Source organism: Diorhabda sublineata, chromosome 7, assembly GCF_026230105.1.
Source record: "Diorhabda sublineata isolate icDioSubl1.1 chromosome 7, icDioSubl1.1, whole genome shotgun sequence".
In the NCBI taxonomy this organism is placed as follows: domain Eukaryota; kingdom Metazoa; phylum Arthropoda; class Insecta; order Coleoptera; family Chrysomelidae; genus Diorhabda; species Diorhabda sublineata.
In genome coordinates, this window is record NC_079480.1 from 5,635,910 (window position 1) to 5,654,298 (window position 18,389).

At 33.0% G+C, this 18,389-nt stretch overlaps 1 protein-coding gene across 2 annotated transcripts in view; it reads left to right on the top strand.

Annotated features, from left to right (window-relative positions):
* LOC130446343 (acyl-CoA synthetase short-chain family member 3, mitochondrial) overlaps nucleotides 1-18,389 on the top strand; it is a 64,981-nt gene that overhangs the window by 38,864 nt on the left and 7,728 nt on the right. For both annotated transcript variants that reach the window (XM_056782543.1, XM_056782542.1), the window contains exons 3-8: nucleotides 4,417-4,561; nucleotides 7,453-7,597; nucleotides 10,460-10,556; nucleotides 12,829-13,040; nucleotides 14,289-14,517; nucleotides 14,740-15,050. In XM_056782543.1, coding sequence (XP_056638521.1) covers nucleotides 4,417-4,561; nucleotides 7,453-7,597; nucleotides 10,460-10,556; nucleotides 12,829-13,040; nucleotides 14,289-14,517; nucleotides 14,740-15,050 — 1,139 coding nt within the window. The remainder of the gene's footprint in view (nucleotides 1-4,416; nucleotides 4,562-7,452; nucleotides 7,598-10,459; nucleotides 10,557-12,828; nucleotides 13,041-14,288; nucleotides 14,518-14,739; nucleotides 15,051-18,389) is intronic.

Here is an 18,389-nt window from a genome sequence, read left to right on the forward strand (position 1 = left end):
ATGAGGATGGCATCGGTTGCAGGTCGCATAAAGATGACGATGACGGCAACAGTTTTAAATCATTTGGCAGGTAACAGCTCGGAATTAGTTTCATTTGCAGCCTTCAAAATGGCTTCGGGAAGTTCTTCGTCAGATGAATCCATTAATATTATTGTATCGGATTCGGTTTAATGTGGTTTAATTTTGAAGAAGATTGCACTTATTCGATCACTTCCAAGACATTTTGATCAACTTTGACGTTTTAGTAACAATTACATGGTTATATAAACAATATCTGTATTATTTTATATTTTCAAAAAATTAAAAATGCTACAAAAAGCTAGAAAAGGTTTAAGTTTTATTTGATGGACTATTTAGTAAATATTTATTTACCTGTAGTAACAATAGTTATAATCTCAGAAGTGAAAAACTATCTAATAAGGTCAAAATTTGCATTTTACTAGTGCGGGAAAGTGGCACTTTCAAAACTAAAATGCGTGCGGAAAAGTGGGTTAAACCGCACGGTCGTAGAAAAAAAAAGAAACCAAACTAGGAAATTGGAAAAATATAAGATATTTTCCCTACAGTTACAACCAGTTTATTATGATAGGCTGAACGACTACATGTTTTTAGAGAATGAAACTCATTTTTTGTTGAGTATCCGCTTACAATAATAATTGACCCGGTTCAGGATTTTTTAATTGAATTCATAATGACTGAGAAAATGATTTCGTCAGTTACTTCACGACCTCATTGTATACAACAATTTTAACAAAAAATAAATGAAGCAAAACACGAACTTCTATTATTTCCAATTAACCATAGAATACGAGTATAATAACAGGCAAAAAACGCTTTATTAAAATATTAAAACGAAGGCCTAGTTGGCAATTAATCACGGTAATAACCTTTCGCAAACGATAATATGAACGTAATGGTTATTCAAAGCGAAATTTTGATTGATTGAAAACGCTTTTGTGTGAATTAAAACCGCATAATGGGAATGCTTTGGTTTGTGATTTCTAGAATTTTAAACGAAATACACATTTATATATTCAGTATTTCCCTTGCTACTAACACAGATCGATATAATCTATAAATCACTGTTTATATAACAATTATTCATTACTCTAGATATGAAATTGACTATTAATTTTTTTATATTGGAAACTTAAAGCGAAAGCTGCACGTTGAATATTTTCTCATCATGTCCTGACTTTGCCTTGTTTTTTTTTGGAACTCATCATCATTTCGCAAAAGGAGGATAAGGTAAGAAGTTCCAGAAAACAATGAATCTTCATAAAAACTCTCCAATTAAACTATCTTATTTTTGAATTTCGTAATTTTTTATATTTTCATAAACGAACATTTAAGCACTTGATTTAATCTATAACACTAATTTACACATTTTGAATTTTGTTATATACCCCGAAATAAATGTTTAAAAACGGATCGACCGAACTTCTCTAAAACTAAGCAGAAATACTCTATAAAATCAAATAATTTTTGTCAACTCTCATAGATGGTGACTTAAAGTTTAATTTTCGTAAATTCTTATTCCACGTTCAACATCTAGTTCCAAATTTGAATGAACTGTAAAGTAGGAAGTAGAAACAAAATTTGATCTTTTTTTTTGTTTGTGGACAGTTTATGTTTTCAAAGAAAAAAAAACACTCAACAGAAAAGAAGAAGGTCTCAAGGTCTCAAAGTCTCAAAATAAACTCTACATGAATACCGATATTACGAAATACAAAAACCGCGTTAATTCAACACATAGCAACAGAGCAATCAAGCGCGCTAAGACAACAGTGTAAAGCAAAAAGTTTAAGACCACCTTAATTAAAGTAGGAAAATTAAATAAAACTCCGATAACATATTAAGTGTTTGATTAAACTTTTAAATCATTAAATTAAACACTTTTTGACAATCAATATACTTGAAAAGCGTAAAGAAATAGTTAGTTAAACTCATTTCTAATCAAAAAATCCTTCTTCACATTCTATGACTTTTTTACTAATCTTGGCGTAGGGCAGTCCACATTTCCTCTCGAAAGGATGAACGAAATTACGTACGTTAGTATTAAACTCTTCCCACGAAAGTTCAATGGGATTGAAATCCGGGCTCTAAATAGGCCAAACCGTGTTTATTAACACCCATTTTGCCTCTTCCTTTTCCAAATATCCTCTGCATAATTTGGAACTATGTTTGGGATCATTGTCCTGTGGGAAAATGAATCCATCTCATATTAATCACAAACTCGAAGTAACGGCATTTTGTTCTAACATTTTTTGTACTGTCCCTTTTTCATAATTCCAATTCTGATCAAATCTCCAGTTCCATGGGTAGAAAGACATCCCTAGACCATAATAGAGCCACCACCATGCTTGATTGTTGGGACTACACAGTCTGGCATCATATTTTATTGGAAACTGCGTCGTACGCGTAATTTCTTCGTTTTGAACCGAATAGCTTGGATTCATCTGTCCAAGAACCTTTTTAGAATCTTCTCCAGTTCAGTCTTGATGGGCGAGGGCCCACAATATCCATTTTTTTTTTGTTTTGTGGCGTTAGCAAAACTTTTATAACGGCGATACAACCATACAACTTCGCATTTATCAGTCGCTGTTTACTGTAGTGAATGATAAAGGTTTAACTCGGGTTTACCCAGATTTCTGGTACTGTTAACTGTCTATTTCACTTACTGGTAACAACAATGAAATAATCTTCATTTGAAGTGGTAGCTCTGGGCCTTCCGAGCGTTGACGATTTTGAAAACTGCCTACCTCCCTGTATGGAGTCTTCGATAACTTTGATTCATAATAAATGTTGAAAATGTTGTTTTTATTTAAAATGTTTTAGAATCGTAGGCTGTGGTCACTTCGGCAATTCATTTACGGTGTTTGCGTAATGTTTATCCAAATTGTGTCAAACACTGTTGTTAATAGTTACCAATAGAAGTTTACTTGTACGTTTGTAGGTTGTTATTTTAACGTTATCTGTGTATTGTAACATGTATACAAACGCAAAAATTTTCACGAACGGGCAAACGAGAATATCTATCATAAATTTTTCAACATGTTTTTGCAGTGAACTTATGGATTGGTATTATAGGGGATAACTTAGTTGGGTCATATTTTCTGCCTTAGCCGTTAAATGGTATTTCTCACACCAATTTCCTCGAAAACGATCTCCCTGAACTACTTGAAGACATCCCACTGAATATGAAACAAAACATGTGATTCGTGCACGATGATGCTCCAGTACACTTCAGTCGGGCTACTAAGCAACAATTAGATGCAACATATTCCAATCGTTAAATTGGTCGGGGAGGGCCCCACATTGGCCTCCTCGAACTCCAGAGTTAAATCTTTGTGATATCTGTTTATGGGGTTATTAGTCTACACGACATCCATAGTTGATATCAACGATTTGAAGAATCGTAGTCACCATATGAAATACACCTTAATGTACGGCAATCCATGACACGTTGGCTACGTATTTTGGCTAAAGGTGGTTATTTCCACCATATATATAACATAAACAAATTGGTAATGAAAAATGATCAGGAGCCGGTGTTTATTTGAAGAAACTGAACATTTAAAAGTAATTCAAACAGAGAACTGGCTTCAAGTAAAACTAACACAATAGAGAAAACTGTCGTACTATTGTGAGAAAGTGATGGATCAACCATAAATACAAAAATTTACACAAATAGCTAAGTAGCAATGAAAAAAACACAATTGACCAATCTGGCTTGAAAATGCTCAAAAATGAGTCATAAAAGTGAAAAATATGGAAGGGGGTTTAAGTGGTTGACTTTGTTTGTAGATTATGGAAAATGGAGGTCACCGAGTGAACCCCGAATTTTAGTTTCTTATAGATTAGTAGGGAGCTTAATAGAGGTCAATGATGAAAGATTTTAAGGCAGAATATTATTGAGATATTAATCAACTTTAAAATAAAAGTTGGAGATATCAAAGCGGAGTGCAGTATTGTGAACAAAGTCTGAATTATATTTAAACAACCATAGTACGGCTTGAAACGGATTATAGAATTGAAGTTCTCACAGTATCAATTTTCCCAGATGACTTTAACCAGATGTTCCTAGAAACTCCCGATCTTAGATTGGGAATAAGAACCAACAGGAATAAGATAAAGTATATTCTATATGTATAAAAGTATAACAATATTAAAAGTTACTTACATTGATTAATTGAGGATTGTGTACCTTCAATTTTGCTTATAAACAAAATTATTATAGATTGTTATATAACTTTAACTAATAGCATTGTCAAGTTTTCTTACGTACATAAACTATCAAATGATCTTACCAAAAATTGAAGATTTCTATGCTATCGACTCGATTCAAATAAAAAAAAAAATTAACATTTGTAGCGTTTGTAAAATACATTTCATATTCAATCAGGCATTTTATAGGTTTGTAGGAGGGGAGCTGAACGCATGTTACAATGCCGTAGATAGACATGTAGAAGCTGGTAAAGGAGGAAAAGTCGCTTTGATATACGACTCTCCTATTTTAGGCGTAGTAAGAAAAATTACATATTCTGAACTACAGGAAAAAGTAAGTAATAAATTTTATATTAACAAATAAATTACAAAATAAAAGTTTGTAACGTAGGTATATGTTACAATTTATCGCTGTCGGTTTATTGACATTCTATTCCTACTTGGTGACTGGATTTGGAAAGACTTTAGAAAAACCAAATATTATTCTCATTGTGATACTCAAACATGAATAAATCATTTTATTTTCTTTCTACGAGGGTTGCTACTTAAGTTTTAAAATAGACAAAATATTTATAATTCTCCATTGAGATCAATACACTTTTGCAAGCGTTTTAACCAATTTTTCCATTCCGATTGAGGTATTCGAAATATTTGATTTGAACGCATCAACCGCTTCAACAGGTGTATAAAAACGTTAACCTTGCTATTTATTTTTGATTTACGGTAATAAGAAGAAATCATTTGAGTGCCAAATAAGGTCTATATGGTGGATGATGCGTCAATTCGATGTTTTCACTGTTCAAAAACGTTTTTGTTTGAACTTATGTGTGAGAACTTGCATTGTCGTGATGGAGAATGATTTTTCTACTGCGATTCGTTTCCATGATTTTTTCGAACACTTTTGGCAAACAAATGCTGGTGTACCATTCAGAATTGATCGTTCTACGTTGCTCTAATGGAACAGTTGCGACATGTCTAGTTAATCCGAAAAAACTGACGACCATTTGCTTCGAAGTGCTTCGTGCGAAATAAATTTTGTGGGATTTAGCACCGTGATTGAATTTTTTCAGTATTTCTTTCCACCAATCGACACAAGTTTGTTCTTGAGCGATTGTCCTGATCAAACAAATCCTTTTGACATCCAAGCCAATGCTCATGTATATACGTCACATTCTCATGTTATGCCACTTGACGATCATATTAGTTTACGCACTTCGATGTATTCTGGTAGAACAGTCGATTTTGGACGACCTTCGCGAAATTCATCCTGTAGCGACGTTCGACCACGTTTGAATTCGGAAAACCAACGAAACCCGGTGGCTCATCATAAAAAGTTCTCCGCACACTGCAGTTCTTGTAATCTACGTCGAGGAAAGTCATTGAAAATGATAGCTTGAAAATGTTCTCGATGCAATTCTATTTTTTACCAAGATGAATGTTTCAATCAAGTATCTATAAAAAACTCAAACAGCACTAGTATAACAACACGTTCTGTGTACGTTCACCATCAAGTTTCAAAGTTTATGATGACTAACGTCGTATAACTCGTGGAAGTTTCTCTTTCACTTAATTTCCTTTGTTTATTTCTTTTTAACAACAAATTTATCGCCTATTGCAATTCTTCATATTTTTGTTCATTTCAAGGTTCTATGTTTGAGTTGACATAACTACTGTTACACTAAAATTTCTTTCACAGTCTATTAATATTTTAGAATTATGATATAATATTCCTCCTTATTCTTTATTTCTATATATTATATATAGTCCTCCTCTTCCATCCATTATTTTGTAGCAAGTTGGATTTGAAACTAAAATTTGGAAATCATTAAGTACCTTCATCTCTTCCAGTGAACCAAATCAAAGCACTATCTTCTAATTGATCGTGTACTATTTCCTTTATTTCTTTTAGATTTTTTGGTAGTGCTTTCTCTATGTTTCTAACAAATTTTACATTAATTGTTCCATAAATTGTTCTTTTTCCAAGATACTTCTTCTTTTTATTTTCTTCTTACTGTTTTCATCTTTCACTACTCCAACATTCAGTTCTCTTAATAACTTTCAAGCATAAGATATTGATCAAATGAACCCGCATCTTGTGTGCATCCATTGTTGTGATTGTCGTTTCGTTTCGAGCGTATCTTGGACAGATCTTGAAACTTCCGGAAATTGCATCGATAATTCACTTATGGTGAAATTTCCCTAACCGCTCGGTCAATTCGCTGAACAATGTCGTCTGAAGCAACAGACTTGCGTCCTTGATCCCCTTCAAAAGGAACATTAGTCCGGGCATCTCTAAATTTTTGTCCATAAAGGTATCTCCATACACTCGACTCATTCTTCGATAAAATTCCACTGCACTGTTCCCTTCTGCCTGCTTGAAATAAATAACAGCTAGCACTATGCACAGTACTAATCACCTACTGTATTCATGGCCATCAAACTATACAATTGGAGGTTGGAAGATGCAATCCTTGTAATTAGAATCATTTCAACCCCTTGGAACTGTTATTTATCATAAAAAGCTTCAGATTTTCTCCCATAAGAAATACTCCTTTTTCTCTCTACTCTCCATAGTGAATTCTCATCGCCTCAAACTCGAAAATTTAATTTATGTAGAGATTAACAAAAAGTGTGTTCTAACATTAAACAGAATATTTGAATAGAATTGTAGATTAATGACACTATTTTCATTCTGTTGACGTGTTTTATCAATTCCTGGAATGGATAACTGTAAACCCAAATGTTAGCCTTTGACATTGTACATGTAAATCTGGACGTTCAAACTGATTTTCATTTTTTTTCTTTTTTCACTACTGGACACTGTATCGTCTACCTCAAATGGTCGTCGAAAAGACATCGCATTCAATGAATTTAAAGAAATTAAATAGAAAGATTACAAATTAAACTGCACATTGTCAATTGCTGCGTTGTATCAGTTTTTCGATTGGAACCCTTTGATAATTTTCATAGTCATAGTGAGAATCGATACAAACTTGTTTCTTCTATATCGCTCTATTTAAACTGCCCGTCATACATTTTTTTTTTCAAATTTGATATGATTTTCTAGTAAATGTTCCAGTAATCCAGTTAAGCGATTGATCAGCTGACATTATGATTTTTTTATGGTATAATTTTACAGTAAATATCGAAATTTGAACTATTTTAGTATATATATATATATATATATATATATATATCTATTATTCAAAAGCAAATCTTTTCTAGGTATCCAAATTAGGTGGTCTTTTACAAAGGTTAGGTGTAAGCAAAGGAGATAAAGTGATTATATACATGCCACTAATTCCGGAAACTATAATGGCCATGTTAGCTGTAGCTAGAATAGGAGCAATACATTCAGTGGTTTTTGGAGGTAAAGTATTACACATACGTTAACATCCAATCACTTTTCTATTTTTATCGATTTCTGGGAATCCAATTGTGAACAAATGAACAACGTTCAGGGGTTCCAGCCACGTTGGAATTTTGAAAATTCTTGACGTTTCTGTTTCCGCTCTGGACTATTATCAAGAGAATAGTGGGGATAAGGTGGTTATTCGTCCATTGGTAAGAAGTGATCCGAATCCGTGGTCTTAATCTGCCTACTCCAAACAACGAATCACACCTTTTCTTGATTGATTCCAAAGTTTCAATCTGCCTACTCCTTCAAATTTCTTCAAGGAAATGAAAAGTTATAACAAAAAAAATATAAAATGATTAAAATAGATATAATATACTTACCATTGAGAACACTGTAGACAGCCCTCCACCCACCGTTCTCTCGATAATAGCTCCAACTGTAGCTGTAACCGAAACGTCGCAACCTGGTTCAACCCATGAACCTAGTCCTTTTGTTCATAATCCTGAGCGCGGAAATATTTCCGAATATATATTCACGGGTTGAACCGCGTTAGAATTTTGAGAATTCTTGATGTTTCGGCTCTCGCTTTGGGAAAACTAGGTTCATGGATTGAGGCGAGTTGCAATTTTGAAAATTCTCGACGTTTAGGCTCCCACTGTGGAGCCATTACCAAGAAATGTGTGGGTTTAGAATGGTTATTCGTTTATTAGTGAGAAGTGATCCGATTCTGACTAGTTTGAACGTTATTACGTGTCGTCAGAGTCGTATAACAGCTCTCATTCGGGCTTGGGACCCGAATTAAAGACAATGTCAAAGAGCGTCGCTATTTGGTTCAAATAGTTAAACATTCCTCAGCGAAAACCTCTGGTCATATAGAAATCTAGCGTAGTAGCCGATAATATAGATTCTGATGGTAAATGAGGTGTGTAAATTATATCAACATAAATGATTTCTAACCATCATCTCTGAAATAGTTTCTACAATCTACAACTACTTTTCTCGCTAATGTCTCGACGAATATTGAATTACATCTTCTCTGGAGAGCGTGATGTCAATAGACCTTTTTGTTGATATTAACATCCCTAACGGTTCGCAATTGCGAGGAGGTTTGTAACCACTGACTAGTTTCGACGTTATTGCGTCTCATCAAAGTAGTATAACAACTCTCGTTCGGGATTGAAGTCCGACCTCATTTACTCATTTCTACCTGACCAGTGGTTCGTAGTTGGAAGTGAGAAGGGCGCCAATGAGCGTTCGCTGGGGAATGTTTAACTACATGAACTAAATAGGGACGCACTTTGACGTTTCTTCAGTTCAGGTCTCAAGCCCGAACAAGAAATGTTATTTCACTCTGATGAGGCGTAACAATGACACATGTATATCATGAAGGACACAATATGAATTATGAATCTGCCAAATTGTTGACAACTGAAAAAAACTATACAAAGCGTCTATTACTAGAAACAACATATATTGCCAAAAATAATCAATGCATCAATAAGAAAACTGATTTAAATAATCTTAATGTAATCTATTCATATCTTTTAGATTTTTTATTAAACATTCTTGAGCTCTTAGGTTAATTTTTTTATTAGAATGTTATCTCATCTTCACCTTTCGATTATGAATAGAAGGATTAATAGAAAGAATAATATTTTATGAATTAGATAAAATATGAAATAAAATTTTTGTTAGAATTATTTTTCTTTAATGTCAAAATATTAGATATCAGTTTATCTACCTTAGATACTACCTTTATCTTGAGTTATAAAATTATCAAAAATTAACAATAAAAGAAATGATCTGTATAAAACAATATAAATTATAAGTTACTGATGAACAAGATATGAAAAACTTGGGCAAAATTTATTATAGAATGGAACAAGAGGGGAACGATGTTGAAAAATAAATAATAGTGTAAACTTTTCAACGATGTATAAGTTAGTACCTATCAACAATGTTTTGTATTTGTGAAAAATATGAGAATCTTAATTTTATACAAAATTCTCGTACTAAATTTGCGGTAAAAAATATAACAAATCTGGCAAAGAAAAAAAATATTATTAAGTTTGAATGCCTACGATAAACATCAACAATCTTTTTTTTAATTCTGCGTTCATTTGATAATCATAAAACTGGTATTTCCTGATATTGCCTTAATTAAGCCTTTCATTAAAAAAAAAATTAAATTTTATTAGTGATGATTCCTTTGGAAAGAGGCACTGCCTTTCTCGATTTGTATTATCTTATAGGACTCGGATTTCGTCTTCAGTGATCAAGCGATTAAAAAAAAAGTCGCATATGATGCATCGATTGGCATTGTTAATTGTTATCTTCGAACAAATTATATGGGAGCCAAACATCTGTTTTTTTTTTCGAATTTGCCGCAAATGTTCTTGGATGGTGGACCATTGTTAGTATAGAGTACATGAGAGTTCCTCATTTGACTGATATGCCTTCATTTCTGCCCTTAGCATGTCGTTATCTAATGTTTTTGTTATTCCTGTCATTCTTATTGAGACATCAGATTCGAATTAGCATCCATTTTACATTCCAAACTCATTCCCATGAAATTTTCGCGCTTCGATGCAACCAATTAAGACCAACCATAAAGTTAGATATCCATGAACTTCTGTCTTTATTACTACAACCGGGGAAATCCTCAATAAAAAGATGGCATTATATAAAGAAATTATTTGTAGAAATGTAGGTACTTCTTGTGAAATAAATTATGGAAATATCAGAGGCTCATTCATATTTAATTGACTATTGGCCTATTGTATACTTTAAATAAAATTGCTATTTATACTTTATCTGTAATTTATTCTCACGTCTGTCAAAGTATATCTTAAATAGCATTATTATATTTTTTAGGATTTGCAGCAAATGAGTTATGTACAAGAATTCAACATGCAGAAGCTAAAGTAGTTATTGCAGCTAGTTGTGGTATAGAACCAAGTAGAATCGTTAAGTAAGTAATACCGAATTGAATGGAATTCAAATCATATGTCTTAGCCTTCAAAATAGGCTCCTTCCGAGCCAATACAAGTACACCAACATTCAATCCAATTTTTCCAATACTTGTCTTGGATGATCTTCAGTAGCTTAAGTTAGTTAAATTATTTTTTAATAGTTTGAATGGATTCATGGTGTATTTTCCGAAAAGCGATTGTGAAAGAGGAATGACTTAGCGATGACTCTCGTTACGTGTTTGGCCAAAAAATCAGTCACAATCATACGAATATGACGGCGCAATATCGTAGTGAAACCTTCATTAATTGTCTCTCCACAAATCCGGACGCATAAGACAAATTGCTTCATGCAGACGCCTCAAAATAGCCAAGTAGTACTCTTTATTTACAGTCTGACCTACTGGAACGAGTTCATGGTGAACTACACCATGGTAATCAAAGAAAACAATGAGCATCACTTTAATTTTGGACCAACGGTATTTTTTCGGTTTTGGCTCCATTTTGGGATGCTATTCACTAGATTAATAGGCAGTTTCGATGTCATATTGATAAACCCACCAGTTGATAAACGTAGAATCCTCAATTGCATTGTTAGGTTTCACTTTCTGTGACCTATACTCGATGTTGTATTAGTTCAAGTCCAGCATGGACACTCTTCATACCCAAGACATTGACCAAAATATGTTGAGTCGATCCATAAGAGTTCTGAAAGCACCCTCGAAAATCTATTTTCTCAAAATTTCTGATGTGGATTTTTAAGTTTTCTATGACTTCATAACCTTCACCGAATGCTCTGTACCACTCAAATTCTTGTGTTCACGATTAAATGAACTTCCCAAAATAATTCTGCAAAATTTTCATCGATTACGTAGCCGTAATTCCATTGGAAACAGAAAAATTTCAAACAAAGTAGATTGTTCAACTGTTCGAAAATGTATTCATTTATCAACAGATGCTTACGAATTATATGCAAAATTTTTTGACCAAACAGGATAATTAGTGAAGACCTTTTGGAACATAATGTAATTGAAGAAAAGAAAATGGTCATAACAATTACGAAGCGAAATTGGAAAAAGACAATACAAACACTACAAGAAATAACTTAGAGCATAACTAGACAAACATTTATTCATAATTCAGCAGGCAAACCAAAATAGAAAAAAATTTCAAGCGGTACTGCTTGATGAAACATTTTTCATTTAGAAATAAGAATTTTGACTGGCGCTAAGACAAAAAGAGATCACAGATTAAAGTGGGAAAGAACAAAAAATATAAGATCGAAGAAGTTTGTGAATTCCAATACCTAGGAGCAACACTGTCAAATAAAAATGAAGAACGGACAGAATTGAATAAAAGAATAGCCAAAGGATGTAAAGGCATGGGATCATTAAGTGAAATGATAAAATTAAGCAGGCATGCTGAAGAAACAAAACTGGAAAGAAAAATTTTCTGGGACATAAAAACAAGCGAAGAACTATGGAGAAGAGCAACTGAAAGTTTTTTATAAATACTTATCAATAAAAAGATAGATAAAAGTCCAAAAAGTAATATGGTTGGGGCATAACAAAAGGATGCCGGAAAACAGATTTGCAAAAAGAGCAATTGAAGAAAAGGAAGGGAATATAAGAAGGAAAGGAAGACCAAAGAAAATATGGTTGGATTTAGTTTTGAAGGATAGTAAAGAGGTAGAGCCGAATAAAAGCGCAAAACTACAGAATCGCAATCTGTGGAAGAAAATTGTACAATCAGTTGAAGAGCGAAGAAATTAGAATAAATTAAAAAAAAGATTTAAAATGTGTAGATTTTCATGGCTTTATGATTTTTTAGTTTTTATGATCATCCTCTAGTTTTGAACAGCGTTAATTCAGTTAATTTTGATTTTAAACTAATATTGAAAAAAACCACTTCATTATTTTCCCTTTCTCGAAGATTATTTTGAAAAAATTCTTACTGTCCGTGTTTAGACCATCTTTATTAATATGGAGATGAACTATCGATAAAAAACGGCAAAAGATTAACTTAACATGGGAAGAAGCTACAGAAAAAGCCAAAAACTGAAGGAAATGGAAAGACCGCGTCAACAAAGTTGACCACAGTTTTACCACAGCTGCTGAAATACCGACAGGTGTCCTTTACTCCACTGGGATCTGTATCATTCTTTTCGATTTATTTAGGGTTATCCGAAGATATCGTATTGTGATAATTTTTTTTCCAATCTCTAATCTAAATTCCTTGTATTTATTACCCAAATAATGATTTTTCTTTTCCTAGCTACATAACTGAATTAAATGAGGCAATATCATTATCTACTCATAAACCTTCGAAATGTATAATATTCCAAAGGAAAGGTGTGGAAATTGGTGATCTAAATCCAGAGAGGGATATGGATTGGGAAGAAGCTATCAAAAATTGTGAAAGTGCGCCTTGTATACCAGTCGACGCTAACGATCCTCTATATATTCTTTACACTTCAGGAACTACAGGTGAGTAAATTAGAATATTCAATTACTTTTAAATATTGAAAAATTACAGTGTATATAGCGAGTTGTTGAGCGAGGAATAAAATTTTGTTTATTTACTTTTTCTTAATAATTTTAACTTTGTCTTATTGGAAATGTTCTTTTTATTCATACAGGCTGTTCCTGCAAAAAATTCTGGAGTGAGTAGATGACGTGAAAATAATGTTATGACATTAAAAAAAATTTCTCACTCGACCCCTCGTTTCTGAGTTATAGGCTTTTAAACGAAATCAGAACTAATATTTAAGTATATTATATAAATCATACATTCGAACATGAATTTTTAATGGATAATTACGTATGTCCAATAACAATGTGTTTGACGGAATAAATAATTCGACACTGCTATCTGAAGGGCAGGGGCGGCTCGTGCCCAATAGTTAACTATCCGTTACTTTTAACAGGGAAAATCTGTACGATCTAAAGATAGCAAAGATGAAGTTTTCAATCGATGTCTTAACAAAAAGGTACTCTTTGGTTAACTCGATAAATTCATGGTTTAGGAGATATGTAGATTTTTAGGTCGTTGTACATGCCATAAAGACCTAAAGACGTCCTGATCATAAATTGTGATTATTTATTGAAAACATATATTTTTTGGTAATAACCTGAATGATCAGCTATACTTAGAATGTCTCCAAAATGATTACATTTGTAAAGACCTGTGGTTCATGCGCTATGGAATCTCCCTCCACTTTTCTACTTATGTAAAAAATCGTCTTAATAAAATTTTTCCTAATAAGTAGAGTGGTCGGGGAGGTCCATTTACATCACCACCACGTTCACCTGAATCAAATAAAATGGATTCATTTTTTTGGGTATATCTTAAAAGCTTGGTATATGCAATACCTATAAACACAAGGAACTAAATAATCGACGGAATAAACTTCCATTTTGGCCCTATAAGGCAAAGTCTTGGAATATTCTTTCAATTTCAAAGAAATATCCTCCGCATACTACGGAACTGTAGAGATATGCAAGGTGTCCACGTCGAAGATTTATTATAGTTTTTTTGTTTTTACTAGCTAACTAATTAAGTATTTCCAATAAATAATTTTAATTTATTTCAGAATGTCTCTTTATGGCGTAAGGTTGAGTTTAAAATGTAAATTGTTTCTCACGACATTTCTCTCTTTTTGAGTCCAGATTAGTTCAATAGTTCTCAGTGATAAGATGCCAATGGCCCAACTTTAACTTCAAGATTGTTTACAGGTGAACCGAAAGGTATTACTCGACCAGTAGGTGGACATTTGTGCACATTAGTTTATAATTTGAAAATCTTATACGGACTTACACCAGATGACGTATGGTGGGCAACAAGCGATTTTGGATGGGTCGTCGGACACTCGTTCATGTGTTATGGACCATTATCATATGGTATGACGACCATTATATACGAAGGAAAACCAACTACAACCCCTGATCCTAGTTCCTATTATCGGTAATATATTTTTATTTTTATTTATCATAATTTTGAGGAAACAGTTCTTGAATATATAAGGTAACGATTCATTTAAAAAAGAGTTGTTATAGGGAGATAGGGAGGTAAGTACATTGAACAAAAACGCTTAATTTGGATTCAATTTATATTGAAACCCTCTATAAAAATAGTTAAGTGAGAAAATTATACGCATTTAAAACTACTTTTATTTTATTCTTTTAGAATTATTAGCGACTATAAAGTTAATGGAATGTTCACCGTACCAACAGCAATGAGGCTATTGAAGCAAACAGATCCCGAAGGAAAATACGGCATGGAATACGATCTATCAAGCTTAAGACAATTGTGGATGGCTGGAGAACATCTGGATTTGAATACGAAGCTATGGTCGGAAAGAATGTTTGGAGCGCCTGTGATAAATCATTGGTGGCAGACTGAAACGGGTTCTGGAATTTCTGGAATGTGCGCTGGCTTGAAGAATCCTTGCACCGATACGGATCTTACCGTAGGACTTCCATTTCCTGGATATAATGGTAAGTTTTTTTCATATCATTGACTGATTTTTTTTATTTTAATAGAATTAAATAATTATCACTTTGATATAGACGCCCATAAATAATATCTTCATCATCAGTTGGAAGATTTTAATTTATAATTGTTAAAACAGAACATAACCTCAAGGCTGCGGCTTTCCTGTAAATTGGTGAACCCGTAAATAGAGACGATAGGTTTGGTACTCAAGTTTTGACATAGACAAATAAAAAGAAATATTTATTATCGGATATGGCTTTATTGTTTTTCAAAACATTCTCCATTAAGCTCAATACACTATTGCTTGTATTTGAACCAATTGTCGATTGAGGTACGTAAAATATGAACGCATTAATCGCTTCTTAAGATGTAGAAAAACGTTGACCTCACAATTTTGTTTTGTTTTGCTGGAATAAGAAGCAATCATTGGGTGCTAAAGAAGGACTGACTGCATGTGACTCATCAAGTCGATGTTTTGACTTTTCAAAAACGTTTTTTCTTGCACTGTCTACATCCACAACATGTGATTTGACCGTATCAACCGCTTCTTCAGATGTAGAAAAACATTGTCCCAATTTATTTTTGACCTGTGGGAGTAAGAGGAAATCATTGGTTGCCAAATAACGACGGATGATCCATCAATTCGATGTTTTCACTGTTCAAAAACATTTTAGTTTTAACCGATGTGTAAGAGCTTGCATTGTCGTGTCGTCTTCTACGATTGGTTTCTCTGAGTTTTTCGTACAATTGCTGGTGTACTATTCAGAATTGATCATTCTACGTTGCTCTAATGCAGTGATTTCCATCGGTGTTTTGGTCCCAAGAACGGGAAAGTAGTGTTTATTAACCGAAGTTCTTAAATAGGCTCGGCACTTGTAAAGCTTGAGCGATTGTGATGCTGTGACTGTCAAGTTCTCGTGTAAATGATTTAATAGTTATTAATTTAATTATTATTATAGCTCATTTTTATCATGGAGTCGTTTAACTGTAGGGTGGAGCCGTTCGATCAGATAAAAAACAAAGGAAATAATGACAAAAAGGGGAAAAAGCGAAAATATTACAACGACTATCTATCGGAACCTAAGCCGATTTGTGTTATAACAGCACAGTTTAAAACCAACACTTCTTCGTAGACATATTGAAGCAAAACATCTGACACACAAAGATGAACCTATTAAATATTTCAAAGGAAAATTAGCAGACATCAAAAAGTGTAGCCTTTCTTCTTCCTTGACTTCAAACGTAAGTAGTAAAATGGCCCATGAAGCATCATTTCCAGTAAATTATAGAATTGCAAGATCTAGACAAGCGCATACAATCACAGAAAATTTAATTGGACAATTTGCGAAAGATATCGCCAAATATATACGTGGGGAAATTGCGGCAAAGAAAATTGAGCTAGTTCCCTTATCAAATAACATGGTGTCGCGTAGAATTAATGACTTATGTGGAGAAAGAACTTCTAAAAAGAATAAAATTGAATTATTTTGCAATTCAACTTGACGAATCGACGGATGTAACAAATGCAACAGTCTTGCTTGTCTACGATAGATATTGTTCAAAAAGATGTATATTTGCAAAACCTACACAACTGGAGAAGCGATTTTCGATATGATCAGAGGGTATTTTGAAAAGAAATCTAGGTGTGTGTGCAAAATCAATGATAGGAAAATTTTTTTGTTTAGTATGTAAGCATATACATGCAGAGTAATTTAAAACTTTTCTTCACTACTTCACACAGATGACTTTTAAAATGAAGTCTGAAGTTCAAGAATTTTTTATTGATCATCCATTTCATTTGTCTTGTTGTATATCCAATGTTCTTTGGCTGCAAAAGCTTGCGTATTTAACTGACATTTTTTGTAAAATCAATTAATTACATATGTCTTTACAAGGTGATGTGAAAGATCAATTTTTGAATTCAGATGAATGAGTTGGATGTTTCGATTCTGTCAGCACTTCTTTATCAGAAAATCCAATTAAACTTGACGAAAACATAGAAAGGAGTATATGTGAACATCTAAACTATCATCGATCAACTTTAGATGACTATTTTCCCAACAAATGCTATATATCCATCTCAAACAACTTGATACGCAATCTATGTCAAAAAATATAAGTTCAGAAACTTCTCTGGAAAAAGAAAAATTCAGAGTTATCTTGTGATAGTTCTTTAGAAGCATTTTTAAAGATCAATCTTCAAATAATTTCTGGCTCAGTATACAAAATGAATATCCTGTTCTGTCAAAAAAGCCATTGAAGTTCTTTTACCATTTAGAACAACATATCTATGCGAGAAAATATTTTTAACATATACTTATCTGAAAAATAAATACAGAAACAGATTAAATACAGAACCTAACCGAATGTTATCAAACAGATACAAATATCCCATCAAGAGTTTTTCCAAATGTAAAACATAAGAACCAGTTTATTAAATTTACCTACGGTTTTGGACGACCTTTTAAATATTCACATATCTCAAAACTTAAGTATCGACCCTCGTAATATAGCCGCAGCTGTACCCGAACTTAGTTCCAATAATAAGTCTATTCCTTTATGTAACTTTCATTATTTCATTTGTTATCACACTACCCTTCTATAATCCACCCCAATCCCAGCCCTGTAGAGAAAAAGTTTTCCTATATCAGGACCATTCTTGAAATCTCTATATCCAACATACACATGTCCCTATCCTCTCAAAAATATACCAACGTGTATCTCTCTCTGGGTTCCCGGAAAGTGTGTACAAGATAAAAGTGGAAATTTTCACCAGCATCTTGTACTATATATAACCACTCTGTTAGCTGCTCATAAAAATACTCTGAGCAAAATTGAAAGAGCCCACACGCCACTCAGAAACTTGATGATTTTTGTGTCAAGTGTCAAATTTTAAAACCTACCACAAATTATTTGTTTATTGGTTGCCTTGTCCGAAATACAAGGTACTCGATTAATTAAATACAAACTTATAACCTTAAATTCCCCGGCACGAGACTCTTCTTGAGTTAAAGTATGAAAATAACTGGTACTCATATGGGGTGAACAATTAGTATTAAATTGGACGCCACCAGCTTTTTAACGAACGACGTTAAAAATGGATATAAAAGTTGGCAAAGCTAGAAACATGTTTTGAATTGAATTAATATTTGAAACTAAACAAACTTGAATTTATTCCCGGACGATTATCCAGATTAGGATCAAATAAATTTATTCAAAAAATATAATAAATTCGCATTAACTGCGTATCTAAAAAAGCACAACGAATAAAAGCATCTAAATTGAAAACAACTCAGATTTATATATATTAAAGATAAGACTGGGACTTATCTATGGAAATC